Raw genomic sequence first — 20,413 nt, forward strand, 5'->3', positions numbered from 1 at the left:
TTCCCTCCAACAGGAACAAAATGCCTCCACGTGGAGTGCTGTCACACCCAAAAGCCCAGAAGACTATTCATTCTGTTGCAGAGTGATTGAGTTTGATTGCCCCACTTCATCCATAATACATTGGTTTTCGTAGTGGATATATCGCCACTGGGCTTCCTCACCCACCAGTCCCAACTTATTCCACAAGAACAAACTGGTGGCTGCTGTCAAGCTGATTATAATGAGGATCTGATTGGTGAATGAACACATAAGTAGGCTACATCGATCAGATGATTGGGTATGATAAGACTGAGCTGTGGGGCAGGGTTTTTGCCACTGACCCATCTGTCATTTTGAAGGATTGAGTGGCATTGTTTCAGATTTACACATGAAGTTCAGTTTACTGTTCACAAAGAGTACGTCTTCAGCCTTCCCAAAAAAAAAAAAAAGGGGGGGAATTAAGAGGACAACAGGAGCCTACTTATACAGGTGCACTTGAGTTGCATCATGGGAAACAGGATCCAGAATTTTTGGTGCCTGACAAATATTAAAATGCTAAAATTGAGGTTAGGATTGATTTCAGGTATTTTTTTTTAACTATGCAATAAACCTGTTCTCAGTGGCTGGGCTGTCACAGCATCTGACAGGTTTGATATGATATGATTAGCAGCATGAGCTCAGGCATCTGATCCATACACATCATCATCATAAACTCCAAGCCTGTGACCCCCGCTTTTCAAGTTAGATCTGTCATTATTTTTGCCTATCAAATGAGATCCCATCTAGGCTGTCAGCTCTTTTTCAACAATGGCCCCCGGTGCCTACACAAGCCTCTCCTCCACGCCACCGCACTGGCTGCTCCTGATCTGGCAGCATTTCCAGCATAAAAGTGATGACTGGTCACCGGTCATGTGGGTTGTGGTGGGGAGGAAGGGAGTTTGGAGGGGAGACGGTGGCATTTGTTTTGATTTGTTTGAGATCTGTGCTCTGACAAAAACAACAGAAATTTCCATGCTGGCCCTGCCCCCCACCCGGCCCACCCTCGCTTTGGCCCGGCAGCTAAATCCAAGCCTTTGTGTCCCACATAGTTGTATGGATTTGTCAGCAATGGGGCAGGGGCAGTGGGGGATAGACAGGGTGATGATAACCAAGCAAGTTTTTCCGGTGAAGAGGGAAGGACAATTGACTGAAGCAATGTATTGAATTAGCTCTATAAAACAAGCAATTTTCACTAACAGCTAACACCAGAAGCTTTTAGGTCCTGTATTTGAGGAAAACAGTGAAACTGAAAACTCTCAAGATAAGAGACTGTTCTAAGAGACTTGCTCTGGATTAGATGCTGGAAGCCTCATATTAGCAACCCCCCCACAAGTCTGTACAAAGAGGCTTGCACAGACCACCTGCCCCTTAGGAAAATGCGGTCAGCAAAACAAACTGGGCACAGGCACCAATGGGATGCTCAGATAGTAAACACTGAATCAATGAGGCTCTTAAAATGGCTGAGTAAATGTATTCCAAAAGACAAATGGTCTGCCTCTGAGTTATAACACAAAACCATGAGTCTTCAAAGACAACATGGGAGAGCCCATTTTATCTAAAAACAGGGGGTGGATGGAAATAATCATTTTAGCACTAGTGGCTCTAAAGAGATTAATGAATTGATAATCCACAGGCAGGACTGATCACTAAGTGCTGGAGCTGATTAGGTACGAGCACACAGTGTGAAAGTGAGACCCTGCTTTAACTGGTGGTCCATGTGAACATATAGCGCAGCCAGGACTTTAGAAACACAGAGGTAATAAGTCCAAACAACCACTGGAAACCCAGGTAATTTTGAAGAGACCTGAAAATTTAAAGTGCAGAGAATAAATCTTTTTCCATCAACTGTTCACGGGTGAAGAACCTGCCACTACTGTCTAGAACATAGCGGAACTTTAATTTGTTGTAGGAAGGGATATTAGTGTATTTTGGCCAAGGTAGGTTTGAGAGTGTTTAAGACTCTGTCAGGATGCCAAACAGGGAATAATTAAAAACTTGATCACCTCTTTGTGCCTTATATATCATCAGTAAACACTGAACGTTCTGCAGAAACTACAGAATAGAAGTCACCGTTTTCTGTTTGGCTGAAAGCTGTTAAGCTATTGAGTATTAAAGTAGAATACATTATCTTAAATAGATTTCTCTGCTGGGGTCATGAGCTTTGCTGAAGTAAAAATCCAATCAATCTTTGCCTTTTGTGACCTCACAGCATTTAACCATTGCAGGACAATGCTATGGAAGGACAAACAGGACAAAAGAGTCATATTGATCTGCTCACTCTCATTTTACATGACTAAAAGCAGGAGGGACAACATGTACAGTGTGTCCTTATGACCTTTGGTAGCTGGATATGATGTTTAATACTTCATGGCTTTACATCCATGAGATGTGGCCTCAAAGCAATGATCAGACAGTTACATTTAAAGAGGGGAGGGCTGATGTGTGTGAGGGTTTCAAGAATCAAGCAAACAAGAACTTGAAACTGCAGCATATATTCTTTGGTTGTTATCTGTCATTGAGGAGTCTGATGTGATGAAGCACAGCATTGATACAGGATGTGTTCTGCATTATAAGGTTAATCCTTATGTCAACAGACCCACAGATGGGCTGACCTGCTGGGCTGCAGGGATGAGTTTTTGGAAGGGGAAGAAGTTGAAAATCATTGCTGCCTGTCTGGTTATGGCCACAAGCAAGAGGGAGGAATGAGTGAGCTAGAGCAAAAACCCAACAACTGAAAAAAAAAAAAAAAAAAAGTCGAAAAATGTTTCATGCTCTGATGTCATTAGGAAAGCGAAAGCAGAGCTGTAATCCTATTTTAATCGCAGTGGATTTATTAAACAGGAGCAGCAGGTTTAAATCTCAGCAGATTACACAGAAGGCCCAAGGAGATGTGGAGAGGGGGGGTTGGAGAGGCTTGCATAATCAAGTGCACTTAAGGTGAAATGGTTCATCTTTGACTAGTCAGGACTGATTGAGAGGGAGGGGATTTGGGCATCCTCAAAATGTAAAGCAGAAAGTCCTTTCAGATTATCTAAGCATCATGAATTTATGGATATTTTGTTGGATTAAACTCTAAATTAAACATTCCATTGACTTGCAGTTTTCTAAAATAATTACTTTTGACAAGATTAAGAGAGTGCCTGCAGATGTTACTAATTATTTGGATGTGTGTGTGTGTGTTTGTGTGTGTGTGTATGCGCCTCAGTGTCCCTTGGAGTTGGTGCAAATCTCCTTGGCACCCTTTGTAAGAGACCTCTCATGAAGAACAGGTTAATCCCAGGTCACGTCACATCTGGACTTAATCAAATCAATCCCTTAACAGATCATGTAGAACAAGCTTCGACCTGCAGAGGTCATCAGTAATACAAAGTTTGCAATCAAAAAATAAAAACAATTGACATTTTGTGTAGGAGGGCGGTGAGGGCTATGCATGTTTGTATTAATGTGTGTCACCAGCTGACACACACACACACACACACACACACACACACACAAAAGATGGCCAGTTCTTTCTGCTGTGAACTCCAGAAATGTAAAACAAAGGCTAAGATTGATCAGTTGCAGGTATGATAATGATCAGGAAGAAACTCACCAGGTACCACAATGAATTCTGGCTCATATGCGTAACAACCCTACAAATGGGCTTTTTCAGACAATACCAGGTATTAAAAACTTGGAAACTGATAATACATGTCTCTCACATATAATCTAGACTACACACAAGACTTTTGTCTCTCTGAAAACCAAAACGTTTAATCACTAATGCAAACACACATTTATTTTTAAAGCATTAAAGTATTACAGAATTTCAAACATCAATCATATGTTTAATAATGAAACAACATTTCTATCTGTCCTGTAAAATAATTAACTTCTTACTGTGAAAACCAAATCCAGCCCGTAAGGAGCTGTGACTGAGTTAAGCATAAAACCAGACAGTTTCATGCCATTAAAACGGATGCATAATGTGCCAACACACTGTACAGAGCCTTGTGTTGTCACTGAACTTTGCCTTTGCCAAATGCTTCATCTAAAAGGATGCCAAGCTCACCATCTGTTGGCTGAGCTTGGCAAATGTCTGTTTGTGACACAGCACCTCTTTGATTGGGAGACATTTTGAGCTGTTTCGCTCATTTTTAGATATTCAGTGTGTAGGCTGCAGATAGTAGTACCTGGATTCTGTATCTCAGCATGCATGGCATGAACTTTATGTTTTATAAATACATTTTCAAAGTCATTGATGCACTCCTTGTAGATTTAACTAATCTTGCTAAACAATAATTTTTTTCACACTTGAAAAATAGAAATCTAGAATTTTAATTCAGTTCTTTTATAAGTAGTGTGTAAGATTTGTCAAACTACAAAATGTCAGTTAAAGGGATTTTTGCTCCAGGATCCTTTGCAAGCTTAAAAAACAAAATGTGTTTAAAATTATGTTAACAATTACAGAACGTGGAAGTAAACATTCTCATTAAAGGAATGTTTACTGTAGTATAATATCATATTTGCATTGCAGTCCCAAGGCTGAGCACAGAATTCAATCTCAGTGTACAATTGTTTTAACCTGTCAGGCATCTACAAGTAGCACATATACACAGCAGCACATATACACAGCACTGCTGCCATCTACTGTATAACTTACTCATTGTCTTTAAAGTACATACCTTTTGGAGTCACTTCCATTGTTTCTTGCTTGTAGAAATGGGTGGGAACAGTTGAGCACTTGGCAGCATAAACTCCTAACAGACATTTTTCATGTTTAACATTTTAACTTGTCAGGCAGGAAAAACACAAGTGCAGCCAATCACATTAATTTGGGTCCTGATCCATCAAGGTGTGCCTGTATGTAATTGAGCCTTGAAAATAATCAGTGGGGGAAAGTATATGTTACTTTTATAAGCATGTGTCATTTTAATTCAAATGAAATTATACTTCAGAAAATATAATTTTACTTTTTAACATTTAGGTTACTGCCAGTTGTTTCAAATAGATTTTGTTCATTGTTCAGACGGTATGTGTCATCGAGGTTTATCACTTTTCCTCATCTGTCACACGTTATTAATTATTTAGATTAAACAGTCTTTGCTTAATTTGTTGTGATTCTAGCAAGGAAATTCTGTGTCTTACCTCAGCCTCAGTGTGTAGTAAAAACCAAGCACCAGCAGGGGGCGGAATAAGCAGGGAGCAGCAGTCTGGAACAGCCGGCATGGAGGAACTTTAACCTTTCACACGCGCCTGGCTCCTTCCTCTTCCGGTTACGGCGACAGCAGGTATGGCGGCTCCTGCTTTCCTCTGAAACATTATGGTTTAATAATCCACTTCAATCCTACGTTTTAGAAGCAAATGTGGTAGATTTAAAGTGAAGATAATACTAAGAATAACTCTCTGTATAAGACGATGTGATAATTGAAGCAGATGGAGGGTTTTTGGGACATTTTTATCATGCCGCTCTTTGGCCCCTGAGAGGCCGCTGTCTCAACACTGAACTGACTGGTAGACTCGCTGTAGTTAGCAACTGCGTTGATAATTGGTGTTTTTACATATTGTTAAGCTGCAGACAATATTGCTCTGAGATAAAACGGTCATTAAACTAAGTCAGGCTAATGTTTTTATCAGTATCGCTCAGTATAGTCACTGTAACAAACATCTCGGGCAGTAACATCGGTAGCATGGCTAGCAGGATTAGCATCCTAGCATCATGTTCTAAATTTAACCATTTTGTCTGTTTGCAGCTTCAAGATGGTGCAGCGCCTGACTTACCGTCGTAGGTTGTCCTACAACACCGCCTCCAACAAAACCAGACTGTAAGTGGGCTTTTAGTGAGCGACTGTGATGCTGTGTGCTTGTGAAGCTGGAGATGTCATTGTACTTTACAAATGCTGTGCAAGTGTCACATCTAATCGTGTTTCCCGCGTTGTCCCGCAGGTCTCGGACACCAGGTAACCGAATTGTGTACCTGTACACCAAGAAGGTTGGCAAAGCCCCCAAGTCAGCATGTGGCATCTGCCCAGGAAGACTGCGTGGAGTAAGTACAGCCATTGTATTTTGGGGAAAGGTCCTTGCTTTCCCTGGTGTGTAAGTGAGGACACTGAATGATTGATGTGTTTTTTTGAGATCTGTGTGGCTTTTGTGTCTGAATATTGACATCCATCAGTTATATTAGTGCTAGCTATGACATGGTGGTTGTTTTTTTCTGGACAATTATTACAATTCCAGTTAATTCTATCTGATGCTGTAGTTAAGAGATTTAGTTTCTCTGTCAGTCTTTTGATGATATTACTGAATTATAAATTATTTTGTAATCCAAAAGAGGAATTTCTATTGGAGGTGAGCAGGCACTAAGTATATGGGATGGATGACCTTGCTGCCAGCCCTGTAGACACTGGTTGCTGCTTGAATTGCTGCTCCAGTCTCCAGGATTTGTCTGGAAAGTTGCTGTTACTCATCAGCAAAATGTAAAATAGATGCATTAGTGCTCACAAAATCAAGTTAAATTTACAAGGGCCATTAATCCTTTGTACGCAGTGCCAGATTCATCAACTTTTAGCTGTCATCTGCATAATTTTACCCCCCCCAAAATACATTATCAGCACAAGCCTCCACAGATGGAGGAAATTGTTATGTGGTGTTTTCTGTTGCTTTATGGATGTTGTTGCATCCCATCCTTAAAGTTACAGGCTGGAGTAATTTTGTTTGTGCTGCCGTGGGACTGAAAGCATCCCAAGTAATCTTAAAACACAATTTTATGTACGTTTGTAGACAGGTATTATTTTAGGTGACTGATGGTGAAGTTGGTTGTAATGCTAATTCACACGCTCTTGCTAGATCTGGAGTTTATGTAAATTTAAATGATTTATACTTAGACAGAAATTTGGTAATTTGTTTGGAAGTTTATTTTTAAAAAGCACAAGAGTTGAAACATACATTGCAAAGAATAAATCCAGAGGCTGAAGGTACCCAGATATGGCATTTTGTGAGCAGGTCAAAATCTTATTTCCACACTCTTGAGTCTGAAGAACAGTTTCACGGACAAGCACTGTCAAGATTAGAGGGAACCTGCCTATTAGCCCAATAGTGAACAGGTTCTCATAGCTCAATATGTGGATTCATCTTCTAACACTGGCATACAAGCCTTATTTTGGTTGTCAAATCAGAATATTGGGAGGACGAGAAATTCAAGGCCATTCCCAAATCCTAGGTTGCACTGTAGTGTTCTACACCTGCAAGCAGAAAGTCAAAGTCAGAGACATACTTTCTTGAGATTGCAGGCAAAATAAGATCAATGCAGTAAATGTATTTAGGAGCATAATAGTATAAAGGTACCATTGTTGCCATGGTAGCCGGATGCCTCTTCACATTGCTCGTACATGATCCACTGAAAATAAGTGTAAATGGAGAACAGCATGAAGCTGGGTATTTTTCAGCATGCATATTATCAAAGTTACTCTGTTCTCATCATGGCTGTGTTCTTTGTCTTACAGATTCGGGCTGTTAGACCTCAGGTTCTGATGAGGCTCTCCAAGACCAAGAAGCACGTCAGCAGGGCCTACGGAGGCTCCATGTGCGCTAAGTGTGTGCGCGACAGGTGAGAGATACATTCTCCTTCATCTCCTGACCCTCGCTGACAAGCTGGAATGATGCCACTCTTTGACAGAAAGACAGTGACAAAAACAGTTAGTGTTAAAACAAGTAAAAAGCAGTTCTGAAAGGCTAATGCATTTTGTCAAAATTGTCTCCTGCTTTTATTCTTAGGATCAAGCGTGCTTTCCTGATTGAGGAGCAGAAGATCGTCGTCAAGGTGCTCAAGGCCCAGGCACAGAGCCAGAAATCTAAATAAAATGTGTATTTGTATTGCCACAATAAAAAATGACAAACAAATCCATTTCCTGCTGTGATTTGTAGTGTCTTGGTGTTCCATGACTGGTTTGATCTTTGAAAGTCATGTCAGGATTAAATTATTATTTAGTACAGGTATGTTGAGCAAAACCTACAATTTTAAAGTGGAAGGACATTGTTAACATGGTAGGTATCAAAATGATCACTACACTTCTTGAATTCAGTTTTACATTTGGGTGAATACAATAGGGTTTTTTCAATTACATCAGCTTGGAGGACTACCAGCACATTTCAAAGATGCATGGAAGATTTAAAAAGTAATGGTACCACTACCACATGATTTTAGTTATTGATTTACATTAGGAGAAATTACTCTGTAAATCTGCAGCATAGGGAGAAATCAACATTAAAGCATGAGAACGGTTACTTATTGCTATAATGATGCAGAGTTATTACTGAAAAGCTGGAGATCTGAGTATACTTTGAATTTGAAATAAAATGGAGTATTAACCACAGTAATCATTTACACACAAAACACTGGACTCAATATTCATGCAAAATGAGTCAAAGTGGGAACAACAATGTTTTGGTCACATAATAATCTGGTGATTATCAGAGCAGGAAGAAAACAGTGAAGACTGGAGTGAGAAGGTGACTGTGGACATTTCCAACACTTAACACTAATTAACTACTCTCTTTAACTGTGTCAGGTCAGAGTTTGCCAGTTTTATGGACCAAAAGTTAATCTGTGTAAGCATTAACTCTAAATATCAATATTAAAAAATATATAAATATCAATTAGACGTTACTGCTTAATAAAGTAATATTAACTCTATGAGTCAAACACTGAGGAACGAATAGACTGGAGGAAAAAAAAAAACATGTACTTCCGGGACACGTCAACAAAGTCGCTGCACAGACGGATCTCAGCCGGCGGCAGCAGCTGTACTGCGGCGATAGGCAGTATTTCTACAAACTATGGAGACTTTATACAGCATACCGTTTTCTGTGCTTGAATGTCCAAACATAAAACTGAAGAAACCGTCATGGCTGCACATGCCGTCGGCTATGACTGTGTACGCGGTCGTTATTGTGTCCTACTTTCTCATCACAGGAGGTAAGTGCTAAGCTAACGCTGGGCAGCTAGCTGGTTCGAGTGCTAACTTTACCATCATAATATTTAGTGTCAATTCTCGTTATGTGCTGCTAAAGTAATGTTAAATATTGTGGGATTTGGTTGCGTTTGTAAGTCAGCTTGCTAACGTTAGCTCTAGTATGTACTCAAATAATATACGAGAGGGGAGGCTAACTCTCCTGCTATGCTAACATCAAACACGAACAGAAGGCGACAGAAGTGCAGAAGTGAATATTGTCTATCAGCAGTATTTGAAGATCAATTTCTAAAGTAGGTTTGTAGAGTTGTGGTCTGATTGATGCCTAATCAAAACAATTTTGTCCACACTGTAGGCATCATCTACGATGTTATTGTAGAGCCACCAAGTGTGGGTTCAATGACTGATGAGCATGGACACCAGCGGCCAGTTGCCTTCTTGGCATACAGGTATGACAGTCATATCACAGTGGGATTAAGCATCTCAAAAAACTCAACACACTTAAAGCAATACAAGTGATGCAGTAATATGAGTTTCACAAGTAAAGCATAGCTAATGCAGTCACATTTGTTTTCCAGAGTAAATGGCCAGTACATTATGGAAGGACTGGCTTCCAGTTTCCTCTTCACAATGGGAGGTCTGGGCTTTATAATCCTGGACCGCTCCAATGCACCAAACATTCCCAAACTCAACCGCTTCCTGTTGCTCTTCATCGGTTTCGTCAGCGTCCTCCTCAGCTTCTTCATGGCCAGAGTGTTCATGCGCATGAAGCTGCCGTAAGTCTGAACATGTTTCCCACCAATTTAAAAATTTAAAAAAAGCTTGAGTTGTTGTGTAACTGTCTTTACTAATATGTCTTTTTGTCTTTTCAGAGGATACCTCATGGGCTAAAGATGCAGACAGCACACTTCAACAGATTCGGATGGACATATGACATTAAATATGTGGGGGGGCCCAACAGGAGTTCAGATAAAATTATGGTTAAACTCAAGCTTTTGATATAAACAACCATTAAGGACTGAAAGCACTGACCTTGCTGAAGAAATCAGACTCGGCTGCACTGACAGTCTATCACTGGCTGTGTCTCATCAGTATTCAGTGACTTCCTGTCCTCTTTTCTCCAGTGCTCCAAACAAATTAGTTCAGCAAATTGTCTCTTTAGCAGACCTCTTCTTGTCAGGTTAGATCTAACACTAATGCATTACCTGTTTTGCCAAATTGACCTCAGGTACTGTTACATCATTATTACCAATTTTGTCCTATTTCCTTGACAAAACAAGGAAAACTGCAAAATTAATTATTAATTTTCAATTCACTGAGAGAAACTCAAAGTACATTTCAGTGGGTGAAATATGTCTCAGTCACTGGAGAAGAAAATGGATGTAAGGAAGTTACTGGACACTGTTGGGATGGAGCCATTGCTTTGAAATCAAGATTAGCACTGTGTGAATCACGTAATGGAGGGTCAGAATAATGTGCAAGTGTATATGTTTTTGTTAAAAAGTCGATGAGAAAGCCTTGAAGCGTCACAGTTGCATTTTTGTACAAGGTTATGAAATAAATCTTCCTTTTCAGAGCTCTTTGCAGTCATGTATGTACTGGGGCAAAACTGGGCAAAGAGTAACATGACTGTTGGAAGGGATACAGTTAACCTATACCAGGGACTGTTTACATACAGTTATCTGGGAAATTTGGATTCTACATAAGCAATGTAATTTACCCTCCAGAAGGTGGCAACATAGAGCCATCAACAAAACAACACTGGACAGTAAGGAGAGCCTCAGAGTCAGAGCTTTCAGTCAGGAAAATGTTTTGATGGAAATAAATTGGTCATGGTAATCATTACTGCTTTCTATATTTAAGGGCGGTTCAAATTTCACATTAGAAATTACTAGGGGTTTTTAGTCTGCATTTTTAACCTCAGAATAAAATCACGGGCACTGGAATGAGCCCATGCAAGAATTGAAGTAATGGAATTACATCATCTTTAAATATAAAGAAAGGGAAATATCAGCCATCATCAAGTGCAGTATCTACAAGCCTCAAACATCATTGAAGTCCATTGATAGCATTATGTTCTTATCAAAACACAAATCCACAGACTGAGCACTCTAACACAAGTAACAAACTCATAGCTTTTGGGGACCACGTCCAGTCTCTGTTAATAAAAAACATGGGAACTTTGGTAAATAATTGCAGACTTGTCAAACAGTGTCCATGTTTGTTTGGTTGAGGCAGAGCAGAATAAGATAGGAGGCCTGTACTCAGAATGGCTGTCGCTTTCACATATATTCCACATGCACTTGATTCAAGCTGATCCTCCACGAAGGCAGAAGTCAAGGTTAGAATGTCTCAGTATTTTATTTAACGCAACGTGACTGACTCACCACAACATGTGTAAAGGTCCATACAGGTATTCCAGACTTTCATCAACAGTGAGCAATGTTCACAGTGAGTAAAGCCGGATTTTAATGCAAAAGCAACACTGAGACACCATCACAAGATTTATATACATATACACATTTTGATTTATTAAAATCATGACTCCCTGATGATCATAATCAAGTGAACGTTGGCAAAAATTTAAAAATACACAGCTCATGCAGCATGGTAACCTGCACAATTAGAGGAAGTTTTAGCACCAACGTAAAATTGTATTAAACATGTATGCTAAACAAGTGTTTTGATTTCTTTGTTTAATTAAAAATAATACCTGAGAAAACATTGCAATCCCATACAAGTACAGTACATTATTATATTATTAATATAAAACATTTTTCATTATGTCAAATGCTAAAGCACTTTTCCCCCAGAATTCTGTCACCTCCAAAATTTACGATGTGTTATCAGTTCTTTAACTATGTGAAAGAGAAAGTGTTGAGTTCATGAGAAGCTTTATATCTTGAGGTGTTTGGTTTGTTGAGGAACTCCTTGACTGCTTCCTTTGCTGTGCACTAAACCACTGTGATACTGGTGTCCATTTTCATCAGTCGGCAGCTTGAGATGCAATTGTGAACAGATAAAGTTGAAATAAATAAAAACAAAACTCAAAAGTTTGAAATTTAGAGATCCTTTGTACAGCTCTAATTTGTCTTTTTTAATTTGCCCTCCGCATGCAAAGATGTGATAAGATTTAATAGATGTTTTGGTCCAAAAAACTAGAAAGAGTGTGTTTTGATATGCAGTAAAGTCACACTTACCTTTCTTTTATTGCGTTCATTCTCTGTCTTCACTATGTTGGGCAACTTCAAGCCTAACGCTTCCTCAAGTTCTGGAAACACAGACACAATAACACACATGACTGAAAGCTCTTTCAGTGATACATTACACACCTTGATCTTTTTAAATAATGCACAAGCCAGAAAGACACTGACGTGTTCCAGCAACTGACAACACCACAGAGAAAACACTGATGGGGAAACTTTAAGTACCCGTGAGAATGTGGTCGATTTTCTCCACCACCAGGTCAGCGTCCTCCGTAGTGAAGCACATGGGGGGTTTAAATTTGAGCACGTTGCGATGAGGTCCGTCAGCACTAAGAAGGATGCGCTGTTCCTTTAGCCTGGGACGAAATATAAATGGTTTTGCACTCTGTAGACATTTACAAGTTTAAATAAGGTAGCTGAGTAACTTAAAATGCCCTTTTCCCAGTAGATATGTTGACTTGTCACAACAGGAAGAGCACAGGTGGAACTAATAAGACTAACGATGGCTCTGTTCCATGCAAGTGTCCAGTGAGCATGGGCAGTGAGCCAGCATGCACTATAGCAGACACACTTCAGTGGATTCAGCTTTAATGAGTGTTATTAATTACACCTGTGCTTTTCCTGCTGGGAAAAAATATCAGTCAAAATGTCTGCTGTGAAAAAAGCCCATTGCACTTAAAACTGTAACAGGTGATACTGAACCTTAATCTAATGTCTGATATTGATAAATGTGTGTTATTGGTCATGTTTCAATAATATTCTGTAAAATCTCAGGTTCAACTCAGATTGTTTGAGGTCATGATAATAATCACAAATGGCATCATATGCAGCTTTGTATTCTCAGAGGCTGCACATGAAACGCTTTGTGAACATGAAATATGATTAATAGATTTAGAGGAGGAAGCTATAATGAGTTCTCACTCCCATATATCATACACAAAAGTGCATGTGATGCAGTTTGCACTATCTCACTTTATTATCCCACCGCAAGTTGATAAGCCTTCTGTGAGACATGAGATTAGTGTTCTTCAATGCTGTCGTAACACCAGTGGAACTTTGTGTTTAGGATATTGCCTGTTTGTGGTAAGATATGGTTGTGGAGGCATAATTGTAGTTTTCATCACAGAGGCTGGAGAATGCATAAAATGCTGCGTAATATGGTATTTTGAATTAGTAACATGACATCAAACTTTAATCTGAGTTCTCACACTTACACTTACTTATATATGACTTCTTGAGCCTCTGCTGTAGCAGGAGTGAGCTTCAACCTGTCCCTCACGAGCTCCACCCCAACAAAGAGGCCACAACCCCTGCATGATGGGACACCATTTGTTTCAGTGATCTCAGAAACACGTGCTCTCTCCATATATATTATCATGGATCATGAAGATATATACCAAAAACTAAGCTTTTTATGTTGAGATTTTTGACAACCACAGTGTTTAGTCACTGGAAACAGTTGACGCCACAATTACTGTATGTTTCATTGTCCAGTCACTGAATTACATGTTACCTGATGTCTCCGACCAGTGGATGCCTCTCTTTCTGCTTTTCCAGCAGATTGGCCAGGTATCGCCCCACACGCAGAGCATTACCCTGGAGATCCTCTTTCACAATCACGTCTAGGACGGCCAGACCGATGGCACACGACACTGGGTTACCGCCAAACTGAGAAATTTAAAACCCACACAGAGAGGAAAGATTACACCTAGGTTAGGTTCACACCACCCGGGAAATCATTGGGATATTATGTATACTGAGAGCGCGGCCAAAAAGCAGTTTGATGTATTAAATAATTACAAACCTCCATTATCATAGAGTCAGTGTAGTGTTTTTTGTGTTTAACAGATCACAGACCAAAAGACAAATTATTTCTCCAACACACTCAAGTACTGTATTTTGTGTGAATGGAAGAAATCCAAACTGCAACAAACCGAGAATACATTCAATAATGACAAGTGAGGAGTCTTACTTTTTCTTTCACAGGAAATAACTGTAATCGGAGAATGTGAATGAAAAAAAAAAGCTGGCTTGAACAGAATGTTTTCTTCCCCATAATGTGGAAAACAGATGTGTTGATATGCTTTGCAAATGTGGGCTAGAACTTTATGTCAAGGATGAGGTTAGGTCAGTGCCATTTCTGGTCAACTTGAGACAGAGAGCAAAGATCATATGATGTGTCCTCTGTAGTCTGCCTTTGTTATTTACCAATTCTTATAATTCCTTTAAAATAATAACTGAAAAAAAGGTCATTAAAAATGTACTTTTTACTTATAGATTTCATTTTAGTCCTCTTACTGTATTGAAATACTCCATTCCAGATGACACGAAGGCCTCTGCCACCTCTCTTGTCGTCACCACGCATGACATGGGGTGACCGTTGCCAATAGGCTTTCCCATGGTGACAATGTCAGGCACAAAGTCCTCTCCCTGAAGCTGGAAGGCCCAGAAGTGGGTGCCAACGCGACCAAAACCCACTTGGACCTCATCAGCGATGAAAACGCCCCCGGCCTTTCGGACGTGCCTGTGGAGGGGCAGCAAAATCAAGGGGTGTGCAGGTGGACTCAGATAATCAGTTACCCAATTAGGTAAAAGCCATATTATCTTATCTTATTACATTCATTAATATTTTGTATTATGGTGCAGCTGCTAGACATGATATTTTGGGGTGTGTAATTTTTTTTTAATGCAAAATCGTGCTTAGTTTAAAAAGCACTTTGAGGTACTACATTTGAACGTGAAAGAATCTCTTGGGTACATACGCTGCCACTTGCTGGAAGTAGCCCTTGGGGGGAATGACCTGCCCGCCACAACTCTGCAATGACTCTGCAATAAAAGCAGCAACCTGTGCAAGAGAAAAAAAAACAGGTCAGGTCAATGAATCTAAAGCCAGACTGGTAAACTCATTCTTGGCAGTGTCTTCACTTGAAAAAAGTGCACAGTTGTATGTTTTATATGATCAGCAGGGAGCAATATTTAATAACATACATGTATGTTAAACACATTCCTGAGATTATCCTGCAGTGTAAGGTTGATCTCACTTCGAGTGACATTTGATAAGACAATGAGATTAGATACAAACTCTACCTTGCTTCCTTTGTTGTGGACGTTGTCTATTATATTTTTGACTTCATCCGCATATGCTGTTGCAGGATCAGGATGGTCTGCTCTGTATTTGCCTCTGTACACATCTGGGCTCGGAGCCTGTTTAGGAGGCAAGAGGTTGAGATGATTGTTAAAGCAGATTCACAGAGCAAGGCTCCATCCCAGTTCTACGGAGTGCAGCACATTCACAATGAAAAATTATGCTTTGGGTGAATTTTGATTTTTGACATGAAAAATGTTACCAGCCTCAAATCTGTCTACAAATATTTGACTGTTCTCACATAGCGTTCCATGAAATTAATCAAGTTTGTGGAGTATGAATGTAACATAACTCCCTCTAACTTATCTGTCTTGCATGTTTATGTTTAACATTTTGGTCCAGCATATGTTCGAACATTTGGCTTTACTCTTGCATTTAGGCTTGTGTGCGTCTGAAGATTTATGTGAGCATATGTGATAAGCAGACGTAGCTGTTTTGAGAGCTGCCAAGTAAATTACTGAGAGCAAGAATTTTCTTATCTTTTCATGAAGGGGTAAACAAAGACCTCAATTCCCAACATCTGAGCCGCAGCTTGATTCCTTAGTGTCTGGGGATCATGAATAAAATATGCAAGCTGGCGAAACTGACAGACTTGCCCCACCTTTGGCATGTAACACTAGAGCTGGGTATTCCACAAGCTGCCATGTCAAAGTACACTAATGATATGAAGGAACAGGGCCGTATACACAGAACTACAAAGCAGTGAGGGCTCAGGACATACAGTATATTTTACTGTCTCTTTTTATTCACTACACAGTTTCTATGGTTTTTATCTTCAAAGTTGTCATAAATAAGAGCATACAAAAAAGTTTAGTGATCAAATATCATTTGGGAGGAAAAAAGGAGTCCAATAATTTAGTATTGCACTTACATGAAGGCAGGGGACTTCAACTCTCATCACGGGACTCACTAGCATCTTTCATTAGACCTTTCCTGTTAGTTAGATATTAAATGCTCTCATCTTACGAACTGCTCCCAACATATAACTGAACAAATAGTGAGTCAGGCCACACTCCAAATATCCCCCTGATGGCATCATTAAGGGGGTAGCACTTAGACCAATATTTAAAGTGCCGAATTGTCCTTTCATGCTAATACTTTAATACTGGATTACTAACAAAACATAATGTGGAGTAACATGAAGATTAATCAAATGCCTGATAGCAAGAGCAGAAACTAATTTCCTAAACATGAGGCAGTTAACAGAACACTGACATTGCAACGCATGATTTCTAATTACACTGATTCAACAAAGCACAGTTTAGGTAGAATTGCACAGACTGTGCAGGTAGCTGTGTGCTTTACACTTTTAATTGAGAGGAATCTAAATTAATGGTTGTGCAGCAGCTGCTGGTGCATTTTTTTGAGATGCTCCTCTACGCACCACAGTAGGATCAGGCTGTTTGGTAAATAATAACATGCCTGTCAGCTGTATTGCTAGAGCTATCTCTGTCCTCTGTGATTAAGAAAGTGTTTTCAGGGGAAAACTAAAACTTTTGCCCCTGACACCAACAGTAAAACGCGTCCCTTCAAAAGCTCTTTGGTTACATCTTGCCCTGTTGAATTTGTAGTAAGTAGTACTTGTATTTCATGCCTCTGTCTCTTACTGTCTCTCCATTTTTATCCACACATACACACTTGCATCCATGTGCTTGCAAGGTATGAATACTCAGTAGCCTGCCAAAGCCCAGAAGAGCAAGCTGAGTCATGGTTTTTTAATAGTGTGCAGGCAGGCAGACAGGGGGAGAAAAAGCACTCACCACATGCACAAATTGATTCTGTTCAGCGTCTGACAGCTGGTGGAACTTATACGGACTGATGTCAATGAGCGATGAGACGTGGCCGTGGTACGCACTGCAAACAAAGGAAACACAGGCCACGGACCAAATCAGTCAATTCACATGGACTATTAAAATTACCATTGGATATATGATGACAAAGCTGTAAGTGTAATATTATAGAAAAATCACTAAATCAAAGGACTTTCACCCCTCACTATCATGAGGTCTGGCACAGCACCAGGTGTTTTCGAACAATCATCGGGCAGAAGCACTTACTTGTCCAACGTGATGATGTCTTTGTGGCCTCTGTACTGCCGTGCTAGTCGAAGGGCCAGGTCATTGGCTTCTGAGCTGAAGTTCAAAGGGGCAAGGGTTACTTTGAGTTACTCAGTCACCACAGAATACACAGGTGAAGCCATGGATATCGCTTGCACGTCAGACACACACATTTTCATGTTTTGCTTTCCATTACAGTATAACAGCATATGAGGTGACGCCTATTTATTAATACTGGTCATTAAAATAAGAGTTAAAATCTAACTTCAGCTGATTAATAATGAAATAATCATGCATCATCCCATTTGCTAGTTTTTCCTGCTTTGACCGCATCTTCTGGCCAGTCTTTTCCACAAGATTTTAGAACCTGGCTGCAGGGATTTGCTCCCATTTAGAACATAAGTGAGGTTGGGCACTGATGGTGGGTGACAAAGCCTTGTGTTCCAGTTCATACCAAGTGTGTTGGGTTGGATTGAAGTCAGGGCTCTGTGCAGGAAGTTCAAGTTCTTCCACACCAAAATGTGGTAAACCCTTTCTTAATGGACCTGGCTTTGTGCATGGGGGTACTGTCAAGTTTAAAGCGCCTTCGCCAAACTGTCGCCACTAAGTTGAAACTGCAATATTGTGTAAAATTTTGTTGCATGCTGTCGTATTATGATTTCCCTTATGTGGAACTAAGGAGCCCAAACCAAAAAAAACACACCTCATATTTGGATAAGTGGACATGTAGTCCTCTTGTCTTCAGTGTGCAATCAGATTGCACCCAAGTGCACTTTTGTGCTCTTGAACAGACCTTCAAAAACCTTTGATTAGTTTTGTCATCTTTATAACTTCTCTAAAGGCGTTTATTTCCCTGTGACTGATAAATACTCTGTCTGGTATTGAGTGTATATGGATCATTATGTATAACATTATTACCCTAGACCTGATAATTCCTGTTCCCGCTGCAGTAGAACTGCAGCAAGTGGTGTCAATAAGTAACCATGCCAGACTGGTCCAGTTTGATGACTAACAGTATAAGGATGTCTGTGTCAAAGCTAAGAATGTTTATTCTGTATTATATTACGCTATATTTCCTTTGTTTGGAGGACTAGACATTAGACAATAGGAATATTGATGTGGGACGTTCACTTTTAGCTTTCAACGTGGTGTTAAGGTTCCTTGTTTAGGCTCAGTATTACACCTGAAATACCAGTTTACTAGACGACTGCTTGCTAAAAATGTTAGTTGTTTTCCCTTGATTACAGTAAACCTGATACATATGCATGTTAGACCCTTTTATCTTATAACTTACAGTGAACTGTGCTCCAGAGCAACCTTTACTGCTCCTCATGCTGATAGTATACCTCAGGCTACAGTTCAGAAGATATGAAACATGAAGCAAAAGGCTAATTGCATCTGTCAGTCAATTAGTCTCCAGTAACTCTTTCATTATCCTCACTGATCCACACCCAAAAAACATATATATGTCTGACTAATCTTCCTTCATGTTGTTTTTGTTGTTTTAAGAGTGCCAGAACATGCAGACATACCCAGAGTTGACAAAGTAGCACACAGACAGCTTGTCAGGCAGTGTGGCCTGCAGCCTCTGGGCGTAAAGTACAAGGTTGTCATGCAAGAAACGTGAGTTGGTGTTAAGTAGTTCCATCTGCTCAGCTCCTGCCTTCACCACATCTGGGTGACAGTGGCCCACTGAGAAACAGAAGAAAGGATGCACACAGGATTGGAACTGGCCCTCGTGTTCGGGACAGGAACATGCTTTACAGTGAATCTGGCTATAATTTGAGGTCAGAAGAAAACACACCAAGACAACTGATATTAAAGGCACATAACTAGAGGCTATATGCTGAAATTAAAGAGTATTAAATGTGGGCGACCAGGAGACATTGTGTTTTACATTCCTGTCTCTCCAAGTCATGCTGCTTTAGTCATTTTAAATTAGGTGTACATTACATGTCTGCTTTGTAAAGCTGTAAAGCCAGTCCTGTAATATAACACCTCTAACTTTGATTCTACATTTGAATGGTGGTAGTTTTTCAATTTCTGATGGAGGTGATGATATAAAAATGGTTTAAAATGAAATCTGCATTCATGTTGCGTTGTGTGTGCATGTGTGTGTTTACCATGAGCCACATTGTTGATGCAATCCAAGTAGCGATGTCCTTTTTCATCATACATGTACTGGCCTTTGGCTCGCACTATCTTCAGAGGGTCATGGCTGAAGAAAATCTTACAAGAAGGCCTGCAGAGGAGTTCAAATTAAAACTGGCATGTGTACAAAGTGTGCCCTTCTCTCTGGTTTAACAGTTTTTATGTTGCTTAGTGGTAATAAAATTATGTCATGAGTCATGGGCACAGCAGGACAGTTCAGAAGTAACTGTACTGTAATACAGTACAGTGCACAAAACTGAATTAATTCCTTAGCTACTAATGTATTAAGTCATTAAAAAACATACCAAAATAATTTGTTGTTTGTTTCGGTATAAAAAGTTTCTATTTAATATGTATCTCTAGAGAGAAGTCTAGAAAACAAATTTTTGCATTGTTTGCAGGAGAACATTCTGTTTTCAGTAAAATACGGATTTCAGGAGAAACTAACTTCAACAACTCTCATCCTCTGTGGAAACTTTGTGGCGTATCAAATGTCAGTTATCTTACCCAATGTGCTTCTTCCTCAGGTCTATCGTCTTCTTTTTCTCAAATCTTTCCACCGACATCCTGATGTTGACCAGCTGCAGGACGACGCGCACTTTCCTCCCCGCAGACTGGGAGATGAGCTACATCTGCTCGAGCAGAAATAACCCGGCTTTATACTCACGCGCGCGTGCTCAGAGACAAACAGACAGACACTCACGGAACAGACGGAGCAGCGGCTCGCGCAGCTCTCTCGTGCTGCCACCTAGACGGCATTTTACAGCTGTGACAACTCGCAGGTGCCTCGAGGACAGTGACGTGTAAAGGCACTGGCTGATCTGGTTGCAGGCTGATTGAACACCTGTTCTGCAGCTGTTTGGTATGGAGGCCCATTCCTGCCAATGT

General features: G+C 40.1%; 3 protein-coding genes across 3 annotated transcripts; 2 read left to right on the plus strand and 1 right to left on the minus strand.

The window, feature by feature from the left end:
• The first annotated feature begins 5,216 nt into the window (after positions 1 to 5,216).
• rpl34 (ribosomal protein L34) lies at positions 5,217 to 7,896 on the plus strand. The gene is made up of 5 exons (XM_041030709.1): positions 5,217 to 5,288; positions 5,751 to 5,822; positions 5,944 to 6,043; positions 7,500 to 7,603; positions 7,771 to 7,896. Exons 2-5 carry the CDS (start codon positions 5,758 to 5,760, stop codon positions 7,853 to 7,855), a joined length of 354 nt encoding a protein of 117 aa, XP_040886643.1. The 5' UTR covers positions 5,217 to 5,288; positions 5,751 to 5,757; the 3' UTR covers positions 7,856 to 7,896.
• Positions 7,897 to 8,757: 861 nt separating this feature from the next.
• Positions 8,758 to 10,542, plus strand: ostc (oligosaccharyltransferase complex subunit). The gene is made up of 4 exons (XM_041030966.1): positions 8,758 to 8,971; positions 9,322 to 9,415; positions 9,545 to 9,742; positions 9,839 to 10,542. The coding sequence occupies exons 1-4, from the start codon at positions 8,833 to 8,835 to the stop codon at positions 9,855 to 9,857; spliced, it is 450 nt and encodes a 149-aa protein (XP_040886900.1). The 5' UTR covers positions 8,758 to 8,832; the 3' UTR covers positions 9,858 to 10,542.
• An 811-nt stretch (positions 10,543 to 11,353) lies between these two features.
• etnppl (ethanolamine-phosphate phospho-lyase) lies at positions 11,354 to 20,350 on the minus strand. The gene is made up of 13 exons (XM_041030965.1): positions 20,033 to 20,350; positions 19,498 to 19,616; positions 18,907 to 19,066; positions 17,375 to 17,449; positions 17,078 to 17,171; positions 15,260 to 15,376; positions 14,935 to 15,017; positions 14,471 to 14,696; positions 13,686 to 13,840; positions 13,393 to 13,482; positions 12,398 to 12,528; positions 12,167 to 12,237; positions 11,354 to 11,963 (listed from the first exon to the last, which is right to left on the minus strand). Exons 1-13 carry the CDS (start codon positions 20,089 to 20,091, stop codon positions 11,862 to 11,864), a joined length of 1,482 nt encoding a protein of 493 aa, XP_040886899.1. The 5' UTR covers positions 20,092 to 20,350; the 3' UTR covers positions 11,354 to 11,861.
• Positions 20,351 to 20,413: the final 63 nt, after the last annotated feature.

The sequence above is a fragment of the Toxotes jaculatrix genome, chromosome 23 (genome assembly GCF_017976425.1).
Source record: "Toxotes jaculatrix isolate fToxJac2 chromosome 23, fToxJac2.pri, whole genome shotgun sequence".
Lineage (NCBI taxonomy): Eukaryota > Metazoa > Chordata > Actinopteri > Toxotidae > Toxotes > Toxotes jaculatrix.

Excerpts from the sequence above, each read along its gene's own strand:
- rpl34 (XM_041030709.1), top strand. The coding sequence starts at position 5,758 with ATGGTGCAGCGCCTGACTTACCGTCGTAGGTTGTCCTACAACACCGCC. Across the intron at positions 6,044-7,499 it reads GCCCAGGAAGACTGCGTGGA|ATTCGGGCTGTTAGACCTCA; the intron begins GTAAGTACAGCC and ends TTTGTCTTACAG. Across the intron at positions 7,604-7,770 it reads GCTAAGTGTGTGCGCGACAG|GATCAAGCGTGCTTTCCTGA; the intron begins GTGAGAGATACA and ends TTTTATTCTTAG.
- etnppl (XM_041030965.1), bottom strand. The coding sequence starts at position 20,091 with ATGTCGGTGGAAAGATTTGAGAAAAAGAAGACGATAGACCTGAGGAAG. Across the intron at positions 14,697-14,934 it reads TACTTCCAGCAAGTGGCAGC|GCACGTCCGAAAGGCCGGGG; the intron begins GTATGTACCCAA and ends GCCCCTCCACAG. Across the intron at positions 12,529-13,392 it reads GCTCAAGAAGTCATATATAA|GCTAAAGGAACAGCGCATCC; the intron begins GTAAGTGTAAGT and ends ATTTCGTCCCAG.
- ostc (XM_041030966.1), top strand. The coding sequence starts at position 8,833 with ATGGAGACTTTATACAGCATACCGTTTTCTGTGCTTGAATGTCCAAAC. Across the intron at positions 8,972-9,321 it reads CTACTTTCTCATCACAGGAG|GCATCATCTACGATGTTATT; the intron begins GTAAGTGCTAAG and ends TCCACACTGTAG. Across the intron at positions 9,416-9,544 it reads GTTGCCTTCTTGGCATACAG|AGTAAATGGCCAGTACATTA; the intron begins GTATGACAGTCA and ends TTTGTTTTCCAG.